Below are 18,393 nucleotides of genomic sequence, written 5' to 3' on the forward strand. Positions count from 1 at the left end.
ATTAGAGGCAGGCGTGAGTGCTTCACAGGGATGGGGATTAGGATCTGGCCACTGCTGTGACCTCAGCTGTCCTCGGCGTGACCAGACAACAGAGTTCACATCACAGTGTGCAGCAGAGTTCACCTCTTGTCACAGCTAAAAGACGCTAGCGCATCTGCTTGTGTCGGTGTTGAAACAGATGGTACAACACGCGACTGCAAGTGCAAACCTAATGGGGACACAGTCAATTTAACCAGAAATACGAAGCATGAAGAAAGGTTTGCATCATCCCAAGACAAGTTGGAGGGCAGATGTTAGGAATGGCAATCAGATGCCGGACTACTTAGTTATTGACAGGCATCAGACTGGTTCTCAACACGTCAAGTTTGCAAGAACGGTCATGCAGACGTGAGAGAAGAGATTTGGGAAGTTTTACAGGTTGAAATTGTCCGCTGGGTACTTGCTGTGCTTGTGTGGGTTTTTGCGCGGTCAAAAACATGCATGGTAGGTGAGTCGAGGACAATATGTTGCACATAGGTGGGCATGTGGGAGTGGGTGTCGGTTCTGTGGTTAACAGGTGATCAGCCCAGAGTGTACCCTAACTTAAATCAGCTGGGATAGGCTCCAGCTTGTATGGGACTCTGAACACGAAGTGTATGCATACTGTGGACCGGGTGACTCAACGGAACGTATCCTGAAAGTGCTAACTAAGCAAAGGTCATGTCCCAGAACCCGGAACACATCTGGGCATTTTTACCACTTTTGGCAGGATTCATGTGTTATTGTGCAATGACAATAAAGAAAGTCCATCCTTCCTTCCATCCATCCATCCTTCCTTCCTTCCTTCCTTCCATCCATCCATCCTTCCTTCCTTCATGACATGATTCATGTGTTATTGTGCAATGACAATAAAGAAAGGCCGTCCATCCATCCATCCATCCTTCCTTTCTTCCTTCCTTCCTTCCTTCCTTCCTTCCTTCCTTCCGTCCTTCCTTCCTTCCTTCCTTCCTTCCTTCCTTCCTTCCTTCCTTCCTTCCTTCCTTCCATCCTTCCTTCCTTCCTTCCTTCCTTCCTTCTTTCCTCCCTTCCTTCCTTCCTTCCTTCCTTCCGTCCTTCCTTTCCTCTTCCCTTCTTTCCTTCCTTCCTTTCCTCTTCCCTTCTTTCCTTCTTTCCTTCCTTCCTTCCTTCCTCCCTTCCCTCTTCCCTCTTCCCTCTTCCCTCCTCCCTTCTTTCCTCCCTTCCTCCCTTCCCTCTTCCCTTCTTTCCTTCCTTCTTTCCTCCCTCCCTTCCTTCAGTCCTTCCTTTCCTCTTCCCTTCTTTCCTTCCTTCCGTCGTTCCTTTCCTCTTCCCTACTTTCCTTCCTTCCTTCCTTCTTTCCTCCCTCCCTTCCTTCCTTCCTTCTTTCCCTCCTTCCTTCCTTCCTTCCTTCCTTCCCTTCCTTTTCTCCTTTCCTCCTTTCATTCCTTCCTTCCTTCCTCTTGTCCTACCTTCTTTCCTTCTTTCCTTCTTTCCTTCTTTCCTTCTTTCCTTCTTTCCTTCTTTCCTTCTTTCCTTCTTTCCTTCTTTCCTTCCTCCCTTCCTCCCTTCCTTCCTTCCTTGCTCTCGTCCTTCCTTCCTCCCTCCCTTTCTTCCTTCCTCCCTCCCTTTCTTCCTTCCTTCCTTCCTCCCTCCCTCCCTCCCTCCCTCCCTCCCTCCCTCCCTCCCTTCCTTCCTTCCTTCCTTCCTTCCTTCCTTCCTTCCTTCCTTCCTTCCCTTCCTTTTCTCCTTTCCTCCTTTCATTCCTTCCTTCCTTCCTCTTGTCCTACCTTCTTTCCTTCCTTCCATACTTCCTTCTTTCCTTCTTTCCTTCTTTCCTTCTTTCCTTCTTTCCTTCTTTCCTTCTTTCCTTCTTTCCTTCCTCCCTTCCTTCCTTCCTTCCTTCCTTGCTCTCGTCCTTCCTTCCTCCCTCCCTTTCTTCCTTCCTCCCTCCCTTTCTTCCTTCCTTCCTTCCTTCCTTCCTTCCTTCCTTCCTTCCTTCCTTCCTCCCTCCCTCCCTCCCTTCCTTCCTTCCTTCCTTCCTTCCAATTATATAGTGTGGCACGTGGTCCCCAGATGAGGATTTGACAAGTGCAGTAGAATGCAAATGCAGTGGTCCCTCTGAACACCAATAATGGATGAATAATGGAAATACAACTAATTGGTTCCAGGGGTCAAACGAACTTTCAAACACTGGACTGAAAAGTTCTGTTTTAAGTACAAATTTGATTTCACTTTGATTTAGCGCTATTGTGAAAGGATATCCCAATCTCTTGATGAAGGTGTATGATTATACTGTTTTTCAACTACTGTAATTTTAGGTGTAAAAGCCACTTTTTTCTTGAACTTTAAACCCTGCGACTTACAAAGCAGTGCAGCTAATTCATGACCATGTTTTAATCTTGTGACATCTCCTATACTTCAGAACTGCTACCAATCGTTAAAAATATTGCGTGGCTTGAAAGTCATTAGCTTTTCTTTACCAGGAGCCAATCACAAGCTATACGGGAACTCACAACAAGCTTGTCAAAAGCTCACAACGTCATCATTCGATCACTGAAATCACCACAACTTAACACTCAAAAGTAGCTACAAAATATACAGGACATGAGTTTAAAATATCAACATATATTTATTATTGAGTTAAATAATGCCAAAGTTTCAGATAGTGAGGTTTGGATATTTGGAAGTGAGCCCTGAAAGAAGTTTAGCATAGCTGTCTGAGTTTTGGCTAACACTGGCACTTCCTTATATGGGTATGCCCAGGTACAAGCTGTTAGCCGTACGAGCTGACCAATCACAACGGAGTGGGCGCACCCAGAGGTGGGCCGTGGATGGCTGTTTTGGAAATCCAAGGAAATAGGTGCAGAATCTGGAAGATCTAGAAAGTGGGTTATCATGTCCACAAATCATTTCAAAGAGTGGAACATTTGCATAATTTCCCTTTTAACAGTCGATTCGGTTTTGATTGGCTAATTCTACAATTCCGTTCACAATGTGGAAATTATAGAGGCCTTGCTATTGTGGACTTTAACATCAAAGTCATACTTTAGCAGCTGCGTCATACAGAAGAACCACATGATAAACTTCCAACTCCCACATCTGTAGCTAACTGACGGCTAATTGGCAGAGGTGTGGATTGGTGTGGATTTCAGTCGCGAAACTGACTCGAGCTAATTTCAAGCCTATGACTTGGGACTTGATTCAACCTGGCAAAACTTGCGAATTGGCACATCGTTATTTTAAGACGTGTAGTGAAGCCTGTTTTTTTTTCTTTCATGACACCATTAAAAGTCTCAAGAAGAAGTGAAGGACGTGAGATTTTTCTCATGTTTGGTCAAATTAAAAAGTCAAATTTTCATGGTCAAAAAATGACTGCATCATATATGACCATGTTTTTTTTTGCATGAATGACAACAATATTGTCGTTGAATGTTATTTCACAATCAACTAAGTCCCAAATGTACACGGGGTGCCATCAAACTGTCACTCACACATTCTCACCTATGGGCAATTTAGAGTCTTGCCTTTTGTTATTGTTTTAAGGAATTTGGCACAAGAAAGCACATACCTAGCGTATTAGACACAGCGGAAAGTTAGTCGCTGTGTCTAGCCAGTTTGCAAATTTTATCCCCAAAGTACTGCAGTAGCTTTTACTGCTCCACACTAAGCAGAATAATAATGTTGATGGTATATTGTCAGGATATAAGTGCAATATTTTGAGATAATAGTCCTGAACACAAATGAATGAATGAATGAATGAATGAACAAGCATGACAAAGTTGGTTTTATTGTTGCCATTCCCTGGAATAGACCTTTTAACACTGTGGCACAGGGAGCCTCCCCTTAGACAGGGGTCTCAAACTCAATTTACTTGGGGTCCACTGGAGCTTGGGTCTGGGCGAGACTGGGCTCAGGTTTTCAAAAAAAAAAAAAACGCATTTATTAAAAACAGAAAAATGAATAAACTTTGCTTTGGTTTTGATTTTCTACAATAAAAGCTCTGATAAAACATTCCACTGTTCTCAAACAAATCAAGAATAAAGAAAATCAATCAATCAGTAATAAATAAATATAATAATAATAATAAAACGGCAAATAATAAAAACTTAAAAAAACACATAGTTGGTGGGTAGACAAATTATTTTTTTCAGATTAAAATGAACAAAGCATTATTAGAGCCCTGTAGACATGACAAAACACGACTATAGTCACATTTATACTCTTTTTATTTACAACATATTGCACAACTGCAGGGTCTTGAGACACATGCTAACTCGCAAACTAGAGAGCTAGCGACCTAAACGGTAGCCTCCAAGTTATTTCCTTTAAACTTAAATAGCCAAAAACTTACCACTTCCACACAGATAGGGAGGATAACTAATAACAGTTATTTAACCTTTAACAAGAACATTAATCAAACGTAATAATTTTTTCTGGGTACATGATACCATACAGCATCCATATCAAACTTGCGCGGGCCGCACTAACATTAAACTTTAATATCAAGGCGGGGGCCTCAAACTAGTGTCCTGCATGCCACATTTGGCCCACGGGCCATGTGTTTGAGACCCCTGCCTTAGAGAATATACAGTCGGGGCCTCCTCTACTCCTGGAAAAACTGCTTTTCATTTTTTGTGACCATATTTGAGTTTAATAGTATCAATTGATTTTGTTTTTGCAGGTTTTTAAAATGTTTTTCTTTATTTCTCTCAAGCTGCGGCACCTCCCCAGACCTTGCAACGGCAAAGAAAATGTAGAAAAGACATGCTCAAACGGGAATTGTTTTTTTTTTTGCATTCATGTCCTGAAGCAGGACAGCAGGGAAAGGTGTGATGGGTTGTATGGCGGTGACGGCTAAACGTTTCGGCTGGTGTCCAAGCTCAGAGCTCAGAGCCCTGCTGGGCTGAGGGATCGGGACTCCGTATGCAGGAGCCTGTATGAAATGAGCCCCCCCCCCATATTTCTGCAGCGTTCTCTTCCTTTCACCTCTCTTTACAGTCCTGACTTTGATGTAGCACTGCTGGTTTTGCTCTATTTTTCTTGGCTTTTGACTATGAATGGAAAATACAATGCAACAAAGCTCCCACTGATGCCCAAGTGTATAGATTGAACTTTTTTATGTGACTTTAAAAGATGGAGGAGCTATTTGGAGGTGACACTGGCACTTTAATTTCCCCCATAATCCTTAACTCAACACAGAGCTCTCTCTCACATTTTAATGCGCGGGTTCTCCATTGTACAGATGTAGTGACATCATCACTGCAAGACAAGTCCATTATCAGCCACCTGATGACATGTGGACAGGTTGAATTTGTTGCCGGGGATACGGAAACACAGTCATGTACACAATTTGTATCTTTGTCTGCGGATTCTCGGCATTCATGTGCAGGTTTAAAAAAATTTTTTAGGGGTTTTTGCACAGATGGAGCTGTTGCACGATGAATCCTCAGCCAGAAGCAGGCTGATACAGCAGTAGTTCATTATATTCATCTTACATGACTATCCAAGAAAAAACTTTGTTTGTTAATGATTTACGTACATTAACACACATTTGCACTTGCATCAGCGCTAATGAAGCAAACCCACTTGTCAGATTTATTGTCGTCTCTGGCCCGGCTAAGCCAACGAGGTCAGTAGAGGTGTTCGCGTGAACGACTGGATAAGGTTTTTTTACTGTCACACTGGGACTCGCGTGCTCTCTTTGAAGCCTCGACAATCTTTTTCCGAGCAGCTGTCGGTCTGGCGAGTGGCTCCTGACAGCAGCACGACTGTAAGAGTAAGCGAGAGCCAGGCTTTACATGACACTGCCAGTGGAAAAGATGGAGTTTTGAAAATACATCAGCGGAAAGACCTTCAATGAAACTTGCTTTTCCCCCTGCTGATAAAAGCAAGTTTTGATGAAAAACATTCCTACGCACACTAGGGTGCATCAAAAAAACACAATTATTGAATTTTGATATGGCTGGGTACTAAAAGTGTTCCAATATATGTAGAAAAAACACAATATTTTTCCAATACTGTCTGTTTTACTATCTGTTTTTGTGGAATAAAGTGGTGAACAGTTCAATGGTCGCCATGGAGATTTGAGGTCAGCAAAGACTGCAGCTCAAGAACTCTTGAGGTGATCTTTATGTTTTTGTTGGTATTTATACTCCTATGACATATTACTAGCAAATTTGCGGTTTTGTCTTTGTAATTTGAATGATTTGTAGTCATTTGAATGATTTGTAGTCATATTTATAGGTATTTAGTGTTCATTGCCTCTACTGTAGCTAACATTAGCTAGCTACAGTTTGCTAATGACAGTTAGCTAATAGCTGAGCAAGCATAACATCAACAGCAGTAATATAGAGTACACCAGGGGTCTCAAACACGCGGCCCGCAGGCCAAATGTGGCCCGCAGGGCACTAGTTTGAGGCCCCCGCCTTGATATGAAAGTTTAATGTTAGTGCGGCCCGCGCAAGTTTGATATGGATGCTGTATGGTATCATGTACCCAGAAAAAATATTACGTTTGATTAATGTTCATGTTAAAGGTTAAATAACTGTTAATAGTTATCCTCCCTATCCGTGTGGAAGTGGTAAGTTTTTGGCTATTTAAGTTTAAAGGAAATAACTTGAAGGCTACCGTTTAGGTCGCTAGCTCTCTAGTTTGCGAGTTAGCATGTGTCTCAAGACCCTGCAGTTGTGCAATATGTTGTAAATAAAAAGAGTATAAATGTGACTATAGTCGTGTTTTGTCATGTCTACAGGGCTCTAATAATGCTTTGTTCATTTTAATCTGAAAAAAATAATTTGTCTACCCACCAACTATATGTGGTTTCTTAAGTTTTTATTATTTGCCGTTTTATTATTATTAGTATGATATTTATTTATTTATTACTGATTGAGTGATTTTCTTTATTCGTGATTTGTTTATTTATTTTTCATCTTATTTTGTGTAGAAAAATGAAAAGTAAGATATTTGAGAACAGTGGAATGTTTTATCACAGCTTTTCTTGTAGAAAATTGGAACCAAAGCGAAGTTTAAAAAAAAAAATTGTTTTTAATAAATGCGTTTTTTTTTTTTTTTTAAACCTGATGCGGCCCAGTCTCACCCAGACCCTAGCTCCAGTGGCCACCAAGTAAATTGAGTTTGACACCCCTGGAGTAGACAGTATTGCTGATGCCTCATATTTATTGAGAGTGGTACTGTAGTCCTACATAATCTGATATACACTTGTCCATTTATTATTTTAACGACTAGTTCCTTTCAGACTAGCAGTCGCAGCTTGGTCTTTGGTCTGGGCCCCCTTTGATAACCCTATAGAAAATGATGCTGTCTAGAAGTTCATTGTACTCAACATTTCCAGGTCAACGTTTTGGCAATTATTGGCTAAACAGTAAAGAACATATGCAAGGAAGGATTTGATTGGGCAGTTTTTGTGGCATGTTATGTGACGAAACAGGCTGCACGGTAGACGAGTGGTTAGCGCGCAGACCTCACAGTTAGGAGACCCGAGTTCAATCCCAATAACCAATAACTCACAAGTCTATGTGCCCTTTACTATTTAAACATAGATTCCCGCTAATTATATTGTTCTGGTTGTTTCGAGGCTGCACGGCGGACGAGTGGTCACAGCTAGGAGACCTGAGTTCAATTCCACCCTCGGTAATTTCTGTGTGGAGTTTGCATGTTCTCCCCGTGCATGCGTGGGTTTTCTCCGGTTTCCTCCCACATTCCAAAAACATGCTAGGTTAATTGGCGACTTAATCGGGTAGGCCCAAGAAGGACAAAATCAATATGAACCACCATTAGTATTTTCAGAAGTCAAAGCATTTTTAAATCAAAAAACGATTCGTCTGGTACTAAAAAAAAAGTTGTAAATTAATTGTACAATCAGTTAATCATCAATTTGATTAATTGTTGCAGCTCTACTGTTCACATATTATTTAGACAGTAAGAGTTGTTGTGATTTCGGCTGCACGGCGGTCGAATTGTTAGCGCGTAGGCCACACAGCTAGGAGACCAGGGTTCAATTCCACCCTCGGCAATCTCTGTGTGGAGTTTGCATGTTCTCCCTGTGCATGTGTGGGTTTTCTCCGGGTACTCCGGTTTCCTCCCACATTCCAAAAACATGCTAGATTAATTGGCGACTCCAAATTGTCCATAGGTATGAATATGAGTGTGAATGGTTGTTTGTCTATATGTGCCCTGTGATTGGCTGGCCACCAATCCAGGGTGTATCCCACCTGGGATAGCCTCTAGCACCCCCTGTGACCCTTGTGAGGATACATGGTAGAAAATGAATGAATGGTTGTTTCTAGTATTTACTAGTCTTTCAGTTTACACTGCAAACATGTAAGTGTTGGGTTCTTGGGGGTATGAAATGTGTTCCTTACAAGGTCCAGAAATGAAACAAAACATCTTCACCCTGTTTGTTTTGCTAACCTCGGGCATGAAAAACTTTGTCAGTGGGCTTTGGATAAAATAAAATAGAAACTTTTTGCAAGTGAGTTCCATCAGCAGTCTTTGTACTGTACCTTAATTCACCCCCATGTGTGGCTCTCTTTGCTCCAACATCTCCATCTGATGGCGCATCCATCCCTCACTGTGTTCGATTTATTCCACTCTCACAGTCACAGTCTTGACTTTTTGGCCCTGTGGATCAAATTGGAGAAATGGAAACATCCCTTAAGTACCTGCTCAGGAATGTCCTCTGCAAGGATAACGCCAGAACCTTTCCATGCAGAAATGGGAAAAATGGTCACTCAGACTTTTGCATTGACAAAGGGAACGAAAAACCAAGCCATTATAGCCCTATTGAGGATTAGCATCCATCTTTGAAAAGAAAAAAAAACATCAACTGGGGTAGACTCCAGCATACCCGTGAGTGACCCTTATGAAGATAAGGATAGATGCATGAATCTGATATGTGTAGGGTACATCAAAAGTCAATATTCATTACCAGTTGCAGTATATAATACTGTGTACTGTATACAGAGAAATGTATACAGCACATCAATGGCTCACAATGTGTTTGGCTGCAGGACCCATCATACCCAATTCACCAATATTGGCTCATTTCTCCATGATAAATGCCTTTCAAAGCCGCTTGCCATCACTCGTCTCGTATTGCCCCGAGAATCTCAACTAGAATCCCAAATCTTGTGTACTCAGTTTGACAGCTCGACACATGTAGGCTATGCCAATCAATGCCAGCATGCTTAATCACTCCCTTATCAAACGTCGTTTGACTTATCTTGCATCTTTGTTTACATGTTTTACCTAGCTGTCTCGTATTTGATCTAATTGTGGCTACTATTTTAGGCATTTTTAGTGTATTATTTCATGCCCAATAATGTTTAAAAACGTATTTGGAAGGTCGTCAGCAGATTTTCTAGGCTCTAACTATGGAAATTGGTCTTTTCTGGTGCGTTTTCAGTTAGACTACATGGAACAAAGACACCGACCAGTGTTAAAATGAGAACAAAATCATGCAGAAATAATTAATGGTAATGGTTTTATTTCATTTGAACATGCATCAGATTACAATTGAGTGCATCCCATAATCAGTTCACAGTTCCACATGTCCAAAAGGAGTAGGAAGAAGCAAAGCTTATTAAATCCTACCACTCCATCTGGTACTTTTACAATCAGTAAGTGTTACATTTGTTCAGTTCCTGCTTTCCATAATACAGTTTAGGGTTTTTTTTTATTTAATGATATGAGCATCCAATGACATAATGGGTACCATAGCAAGTGTCAATATAGTGATATATATAGCACATCATGACTGGTTCAAGACTCTTCATCCTTGTATTTAGCAAACATCAACTGCTTGTATTGTTTCTTGAATTGGCTCATCGTTGTGCATTGTTTGAGGTCCTTACTCAATCCATTCCATAGTTTGATTCCACATACTGAAATGCTATGGCTTTTTAACGTAGTCCTAGCATATAAGTGTTTCAAATGTAGTTCTTCCCTGAGATCATATTTCTCCTCTCTTGTAGAGAAGTATTGGATGACATTTTTAGCTAATTGGTTGTTTTTCCCTATTAATGATAAATAATAAAATTAAATTATGTTTTGGAAGTGCTGTCTGTCTGCTCTCTTCCCTTTGTTTGTGTGACAACGGCAGTCTTTAAGAGTATATTTTAGACGGTTCAAGTCTAAGCTGGTAAATATTGCTGAATATAAAAATAGCCAGCAGGTGGCACTTCGGTTTGGAATAATTGTGTTACGTCACATTCATTCATTCATTTTCCACCGCTTATCCTCCCGAGGGTCGCTGGAGCCTATCACAGCTGTCTTCGGGCGAGAGGCGGGGTACAGCCAATCACAGGGCACATACAGACAAACAACCATTGAAATTCACATTCATACCTATGGACAATTTGGAGTCGCTAATTAACCTAGCATGTTTTTGGAATGTGGGAGGAAACCGGAGTACCCGGAGAAAACCCACACATGCACAGGGAGAACATGCAAACTCCACACAGAGATTGCCGAGGGTGGAATTGAACTCAGGTCTCCTAGCTGTGGTGGAGCCTCTAAACAACCAGAACAATATCATTAGCGGGAATCTATTTTTAAATAGTAAAGGGCACATAAACTTGTTACTTGTTAGTTATTGGTTATTTGGATTGGGATTGAACTCAGGTCTGCTAGCTGTGAGGTCTGCGTGCTAACCACTCGGTCACCGTGCAGCCTGTTTCGTCACATAATATGCCACAAAAACTGCCCAATCAAATCCTTCCTTGCATATGTTCTTTACTGTTTAGCCAATACTGGTATGAATGCAAAGCAGAATAAAACAATGAATGCGGCCTAAGACCAATTGACACCAAATCAAACGAAAAGCTGTGTTTTCCAAAGCGAGTGCGTGACTCGTAATAAAGCGTCTTTATTATTAGACAGTGTAATTACTGTCCTGCACGTGGCATGGTCATGTCAATTACGGTGATTATTGAAGACACACAGGTCTCCGCCCTTGCGTAGATTTATTTTCACACATGCTGGATGAGGTGTCTACAATTCCTCCTCCACCCTGTCATTGTTTGTTTTGCTGTTAAGTGTGAATATGTGCAGAAATATTGGGCCTTTTCTCGCTCCGAGGCATGCCGCTCATTGCTGTATATACATGTTTGTGTCTCCTCTGAGCATACGGGGTATAAAATAGCGTGCATTATTCTTTTTGAGTATGACAATACAAAATAATACCCGCAGGTTTACAGACAAACACATTACCTTTAATGTATCATTGCAAAGCGCATGATGTGCTTTTCTCTTCAATTTCAAATGACGTGTTCTTTGAAGTCATGTTGCTCTGACCCTCTAATTAGTGCTGCGCTCATGTCTGATGTTCACGCACACTCACCTTTTGTCTGAATGAAGTCATGTGGGCAACCCAGAGCGTTTTGATGGCCTGGATGTGCACCAACGTCAATACGAATGCAGACTTTCCAATATGTGCTTCATATTGACTTCAAACAAATGCAGACATGATGAATTCCTCGTCCAGACACTGAAGCACGCGCGGAATGGAATGGAAATCCTATCACAATCAAATGCTGCATTTTGTGGCGCTGCAAAACACACAGACACAGGTACTGAAATGCTATGGCTTTTTAACGTAGTCCTAGCATATAAGTGTTTCAAATTCAGGGAAGAACTACATTTGAAACACTTGTATGCTAGGACTACGTTAAAAAGCCATAGCATTTCAGTATGTGGAATCAAACTATGGAATGGATTGAGTAAGGACCTCAAACAATGCACAACGATGAGCCAATTCAAGAAACAATACAAGCAGTTGATGTTTGCTAAATACAAGGATGAAGAGTCTTGAACCAGTCATGATGTGCTATATATATCACTATATTGACACTTGCTATGGTACCCATTATGTCATTGGATGGTCATATCACCTCGTACTTCGGTACATTACTAAAAAAAATTAAAATAAAATAAAAACTTAAAAAAAACTTAAACTGTATTATGGAAAGCAGGAAGTGAACAAATGTAACAGTTACTGATTGTAAAAGTACCAGATGGAGGGGTAGGATTTAATAAGCTTCGCTTCTTCCTACTCTTTTTGGACATGTGGAACTGTGAACTGATTATGGGATGCACTCAATTGTAATCTGATGCATGTTCAAGTGAAATAAAACCATTATCATTACCATTACCATTACCATTACCATTACCATTACCATTACCATTACCATTACCATTACCATTACCATGGTCTCCAAGTGCACAAAACAACTAGAAGAGCCCACAATAGAGTGCAGACCTCTTTCTTAATTGGTACTATAAGGTGGACAAAATTACGGTAGTTACTCATTGAGTTACTTTTTAGGAAAACCCTCCATATATGTCATAGAATTTCGATTTAACTCAGGGGTGGGCAAACCACATTTGTCAAATGGGCTGTCCATAAATAGGTGGTCATCAAACAACATACTTGCTCACAGTGCAACGAAACAAAAACAACTCATCCACAGCAAGTTAACACATCCCATAAATCAACGACTGGCCAGAGTGTGCCCCCGGGCCACAGTTTTGCCCCATGACACTACAACAGTGACTGGGTGGAGGGGGCGCCAACCTTCCCTCTTCTGCTATACCTCCATCTACAGGTACTACTACAAAGTCGGTGATAAACAACAACTAAAAAATTTTATTTCCAAATGCCCGCAAGGCATGTTGGGTAGTCCTACATGATATATTCAGAATGCTTTGGGACACTTGTTTTGTGAAAAGTTACTGGAGTTCCGTGTTTAGAGTTAACATAGTTATTTCTTATTATCCACTAGTAGTAGCAGTTGTGTGTTTGGTATCTCAATGTAAGCTGCTGTGTGATGATTATAGTTATTTCTTTTATGACACCGTAAGTCAGCCATGCCATATTGACGAGTTATTCTACATCCAGCAGCCCCCACGTAAATAGAGTTGCTGTAAACAAGCATCCCTGTCACTTAGCAGCTTCACGATTGTCTTCATGGCTGCAGAGGAACTTGCATAAAATATAAAATGAAATAAAATACACACTTTAAGTGCCACTTCATCCTCAAGGCGTGACCACGAGCTGCAGCTGGAGCCGCTTCTATTGGAAGTACTGATCCCACATGGTGGTATGTTGTAAAGTGCAGTCTTTTTTGCGTGAACTCTGCCCATACAGGCTCTTCTGTCTCCTTTTTTTTACCGTGTGTTTATGTAGACTCCCACAGAGGTGGCATGGAATGCACCTCCATCGCACAGTTTCATCTGAGAGGAGGAGTCTGCCTCAACTTGCTGATATGTTTTATTTGAACTTGGGGGCAAATGTTTTGATGAAAAGGCTGTTACTGTTTGGGTAGACACAATGGCTTTGTAGCGGAGGGGTTTTCTGCCGTGCCAGGGGATGGATGGATGGATGGATGGATGGATGGCCTCTCTCTGCCGCCACTGAGAGAGAAGCTGTCACCACCTTGCTTCGGCACGGCCGCTTGAAGTGCAATGCAGACGGCCGGAATGGGGTGGAGGGGCCTTGTTGCGCCATGCAAGGAAGAGCCAGTGACAGATGATATGTTGAAAGGGGAAAGGGTGTGTGTGTGTGTGTGTGTGTGTTGGTGTCACAGTAGGCCTAGATTGTGATGCAGGAGGGGAGGTCAGGACTGGGTGCAGCTCACCTCACACCCCTATCCCAGAGGTCTCTTTCATTACAAGGTGGGGGAGACTGGATTACATAAAACAGCCTGGATGGTTCCACTCTCCAAGATCTTTGCGCTCCCAGGACGACATGAAAGGAGGACCATGGAGTACCACGTCAGACAATGACGATATTCCATAAATCTTCAGAAAACAGAAAGAGTACAGGGACAAATTAGCATCTCTCTTGGGGATATGGAGGGAAATTACTAATATGATCGTCACACCCACAAACGAAAAGACTTCTTGCTTTTGTGTAGTCTCTTATTATGTCATCATGAATTATCTGTTTAACTCGCTGCTCACTATGTTCTATTTTTTATTCATCAAATTGATGTGTTTGTGGTCATAAATGGCCGCCATAAGTCCTTTTGATGCACTTTGCAACACAAAACATGACTTCCTGTCAAAACTTAAAAATATCTTTAGTTTTTTTTTTTTACCTTTTCACAATGCACCTTTAGGAAAATGCCCCACACCACCTAACTGGGAATGTTACTGTTTCCTTTTTTTAATCTACCCTGGACATAAATGTAGTTTTAGTGGGTTTCAACTGGTCAAAAGTGGACAAGATAGCATCAAGCTATCAGATGTACAATATGCACTGTATACATCTGTCTTCTTTTGACGTATTTAAGATAAGAAAGTCGAAATTATGAGATAAAAAGTCATAATTATGAGTCATAAAATTGTTATTGTAAGCAAGGTGGGTAACATTCTGAACAAGAATGCGACGCGGAAAAACTAATTACACATGTAACAAACGACGAACATTTACAAAAGACTACCCACCCACAATTGTGTCGCCATTTTTGAAGAAGGCGGCACCTGTGGCACATGCGCAGTTTGTATCTCATAATTACGACTTTTCATTTCATAATTATTACTTTTTATGCCATTATTTTTTTACTTTTTAATGTCATAATTTCGATTTTCTTATTTCTCAATTTCTACTTTTTATTACATAATTAGGACTTTTTTTCAGTGGCGGAGACGGGCTTCCATATTAAACCGATATATATATATTTTTAGAGCCTTTAGTTTAAGTAACAATCTGACAGCGGCCTCTGCTGGTGAGTCTGCCAAATTGCAAAAGCGGGTTTTTTTTAAACCCCAAATACCACTTCACTTGTATGGAAAATAAAGCAGAGGAGAAGAGAGTCCTAAATTATTGTACTTGATTAAAAGCAAAATAAATTTATTAAACTTTTGCACACCTGCCAAAAATGAGGGATAACTGCTATGGTGTGAAATTTCAGCACTATAACATTTCCCTTCTCTAAACGACTGAATGCGCATGCCCAACTGTTCAGTGAAAGTACATGAGTATAAATGTACATTCTGAGCTTCCCTATCAAGAGTGTGGCGAATCGGCCCACCGATGACGCTGTTAACAGGAAGCCCAGGGAGGCTAATCGAGCACAGAGAAGCGCCTCGTTTCGATGGAGTATGGCGCTCTCCAGAGGCTTGAGATGCTGCCAAAGGGTTTTCTCCTGGATACCTGTGCTTATTATCACCTCTGTTGTGTTATGGTCCTACTACGCTTACGTGTTTCAATTATGTCTATGTAAGTATCTCAAATATGTATGTTTATCGTGGTTTTTGAAGCCTTGTTTCCCCACTGCTACATCCGTGGACATGTACCGCAGTTTGCCGCACAGCAGTGTTACCACATTTAAATTACACAGCAGGAACTAGCAAAGTATGCGGAAGTGTTTGTTTTTTAATTCAGTTTTCTATGATAATTATTTACCTTTTGTAAAGCGGCACTGTGTTAAAGTGCTTTTGTCTACATGGATAAACGGTGCTCATTGTTATGCTTGTTCTTGCTAGTGTTGTTAGCTTGTACATGTATCAAATAAAACGCGTACAACTTGTTTAAATATGCTTTATTCTTCTTTCTTTTGTAGTCACACTGTCCAACACTTTGGAAAAAGGTGAGTTATTCACACGTTTATATTTTAAATAAAGGTGTCCGTGGTATATCAGTGTTAATCCTAATGGCTGTGTTTGCAGTGGCTTATTTGCTGGTGTTCCATGTGTGCTTTGGGATGTTTTCCTGGACCTACTGGAAGTCCATCTTTACACCTCCAGCGTCCCCATGCAAGAAGGTACATTTGTCTTCAAAACAACGTCTGCAGACGGTTAGGCAATAACATTTGAAGGACTTTAGCTTAAAAAAATAGGATAATTTTCACCCCCTGATGCAGCCAACCAGAGGAGTACAATAAGAAAAGTCATGAGGATGATCCAAAGTTTGTGATGGGAGTAAATTCACTCATCTAATTTGCATAATCACATTACCAGGCTGGGGAATGATCAGATCCCTGTCTCCATGATACCCAACAAGCTCTGATCCACTTGTTATTGAGCATTATCATCCTTTACAGCAGGATATTGAACACTACTTTCTATGAAACTCGAAGTGTATTTCCTCAGCGCTGTGACTACATCCGTTTTTTTTTGTTACATTCCCGCATAATCCTGTGGGATGTCCCTTCCTGTGTGACCCAGAACACTGTTACCCCGGGATCACATTAAAATCCCCATTGTATGAGCACACTAGCTCTGTGCGTACAGTCGTAAGAATAGGATTTCACAATATGCTATGGCTAGGCTAACTGATGTATTTGTGGGTCTAGTTTCAGCTGTCTTACTCCGACAAGCAAAGATACGAGATGGAGGAGAGGCCGGATGCACAGAAACAAATCCTGGTGGAGATTGCTAAGAAACTGCCCATCTACACCCGAGCTCAATCCGGAGGTAATTTGGTACCCCAAGAATCCACCCTAGCAAAAGAACGGTACATTAATATTGTTATGACATGATAAGACAGGGTAAGCTGCATATGTAATGAGATCCTCACCACTGAGGCACGTCCATAAGCCGTAGTCCATCCCCTTGGTAAAGCAACAAGTATGAGCTTATCAGGCAATGTCTCTCTTTCATTAGTGATGATAGCTAAGCAGGAAGTTAAGTGAAGCTCGCTCAGCTCGAATGTCCTGCACTCAGCCGCTCTTCCTCTTGTGTCTTTATAGCTATCCGGTTCTGTGACCGCTGCCAGGTGCTGAAGCCTGACCGCTGTCACCACTGCTCAGTCTGTGAAACGTAAGTCCTCCTTTCCTCCGCAGTATGTTCAATTAGAGATTGGCCATGGCAAGGGTACAGTATGTATATCAGCTGTGGCCATCATTAGAAGGTGATGTCCTGTCGACACCCCAGGGCAGAATACAGCGGAACATCTAAACTCCAATACCCTCCAAGACCATAGAGTTAGAAAACTGACATAAAATATACCCCAAAGTGATACGAGACGTCTTATCATTGTGCAAAAATAGTTGAATTATTTCACAAGTTCCATTCAGAGGCAATTGAAACGCTTAGGAAGCCCAGACGTAGGCTACAATATTGAAACAACACAATATTCAAATCATTTCAGGGCTCTATATTAAAAACAAAAATTACTTGCCCATGGCAGGGCTCGACAATAACGATGTACCAATGCCCCGGGGCAAGTTAAAACAAAATTCAGGCAAGTAAATCCAATCAGTGATATTCCAGTCGGGCAAGTGCAAAAAGCGGTTCTTGTTGGGTGTTGGTAAAACACGGACTGCGTAATTCCGGTGGTAATTTGCAAACCAATCCTTGCAAATCTTGAAATGGACCAATCAGAATCGTTTATTTAGACTGCGGTCTGCAGTCCACAGTCCGTGTTTTACCCACACCCGTTCTTGTTCGCGATCAACCAATCAGCGATGGTTTGACTAGGAAAACATCTATCATGGCGTCCCTGCCAACATGGTCTAATTCTTCAACAACTTCTGAAGGAAAACACCAAAAAGTGATGAAACAGTGCCTCCTAAACAAGTATTTTATTAGCGGCAGCAAATCAAATGATGGCACAGGTGAGTGAATCACATTGCTGTGACAATGAAACACCACCACAATGAAACACCACCGATTAGATCCAATACCAAGTGCTGATTTTGCACAAGCTACAAAATCTAGCGCTTCCATTTCTCTGTGTATTTTTCTCATCTTTGCTTCACAAATTATTGTTTGACCATTGAGCATTTTTTCTTGATTAAAAACACTTTACTAGTACACAAATGTGTCTATTCAATAATGTTTCATTGTGGTGCACAACTTATAAAAGGCAAAGTGCCTAGAAGTCTCTTGACAATCCAGATTTCCATGCAACGTCATGACCTATGTAGGAAAACAACCACAAGAAATGATAATCATTTCATCTTTATTTGAGATTCTCATGTGATGCCACAAAAATTAGATGATATCATTATGGCAGTCTTTTCATTTTACATGGGGCAAGTAGTTCTCACCTTTAATGTAGAGCCCTGCATGGGGAATCCTTAAGGTGAGAACTACTTGCCCGAACTTGCGCAACTGCAGGGTCTTGAGACACATGCTAACTCACAAACTAGAGAGCTAGCGACCTAAACGGTAGCCTTCAAGTTATTTCCTTTAAACTTAAATAGCCAAAAACTTACCACTTCCACTTGATCTAATTGGTGGTTTGGGCACTGCTCAGTTTCTTCTTGTTAACCCTACGTTGAAGTTTTTAAACGTGCTTTTTAGTTTGTGTGTGTCTGGACAGGTGACCAACCCAAACTTTCGTCGATTAATCTGAAGCTTGTTATTTCAGTTAATGAAGTGATCTGCAAACACTCACAGTCACTAACAGTGTTTGAGTCTGCATCAGAG

General features: G+C 41.2%; 1 protein-coding gene and 1 long non-coding RNA gene across 4 annotated transcripts in view; one reads left to right on the forward strand and one right to left on the reverse strand.

Annotated features, from left to right (window-relative positions):
* Nucleotides 1-18,393, forward strand: part of zdhhc15b (zinc finger DHHC-type palmitoyltransferase 15b) — a 71,880-nt gene that overhangs the window by 48,415 nt on the left and 5,072 nt on the right. For 2 of the 3 annotated variants that reach the window (XM_058063050.1, XM_058063049.1), the window contains exons 3-6: nucleotides 15,582-15,608; nucleotides 15,688-15,782; nucleotides 16,314-16,434; nucleotides 16,710-16,779. In XM_058063050.1, the coding sequence (XP_057919033.1) occupies nucleotides 15,723-15,782; nucleotides 16,314-16,434; nucleotides 16,710-16,779 (251 nt within the window). In that variant the 5' untranslated portion in view covers nucleotides 15,582-15,608; nucleotides 15,688-15,722. Of the gene's footprint in view, nucleotides 1-15,076; nucleotides 15,239-15,581; nucleotides 15,609-15,687; nucleotides 15,783-16,313; nucleotides 16,435-16,709; nucleotides 16,780-18,393 lie in introns of those variants that run through there. The other variant, XM_058063048.1, reaches the window with a different exon arrangement.
* LOC131110204 (uncharacterized) lies at nucleotides 13,268-14,496 on the reverse strand. Its single transcript, XR_009120859.1, has 2 exons — nucleotides 14,464-14,496; nucleotides 13,268-13,815 (listed from the first exon to the last, which is right to left on the reverse strand). It is a non-coding gene; the product is annotated as an uncharacterized LOC131110204 (long non-coding RNA).

Source organism: Doryrhamphus excisus, chromosome 23, assembly GCF_030265055.1.
Source record: "Doryrhamphus excisus isolate RoL2022-K1 chromosome 23, RoL_Dexc_1.0, whole genome shotgun sequence".
NCBI lineage: Eukaryota > Metazoa > Chordata > Actinopteri > Syngnathiformes > Syngnathidae > Doryrhamphus > Doryrhamphus excisus.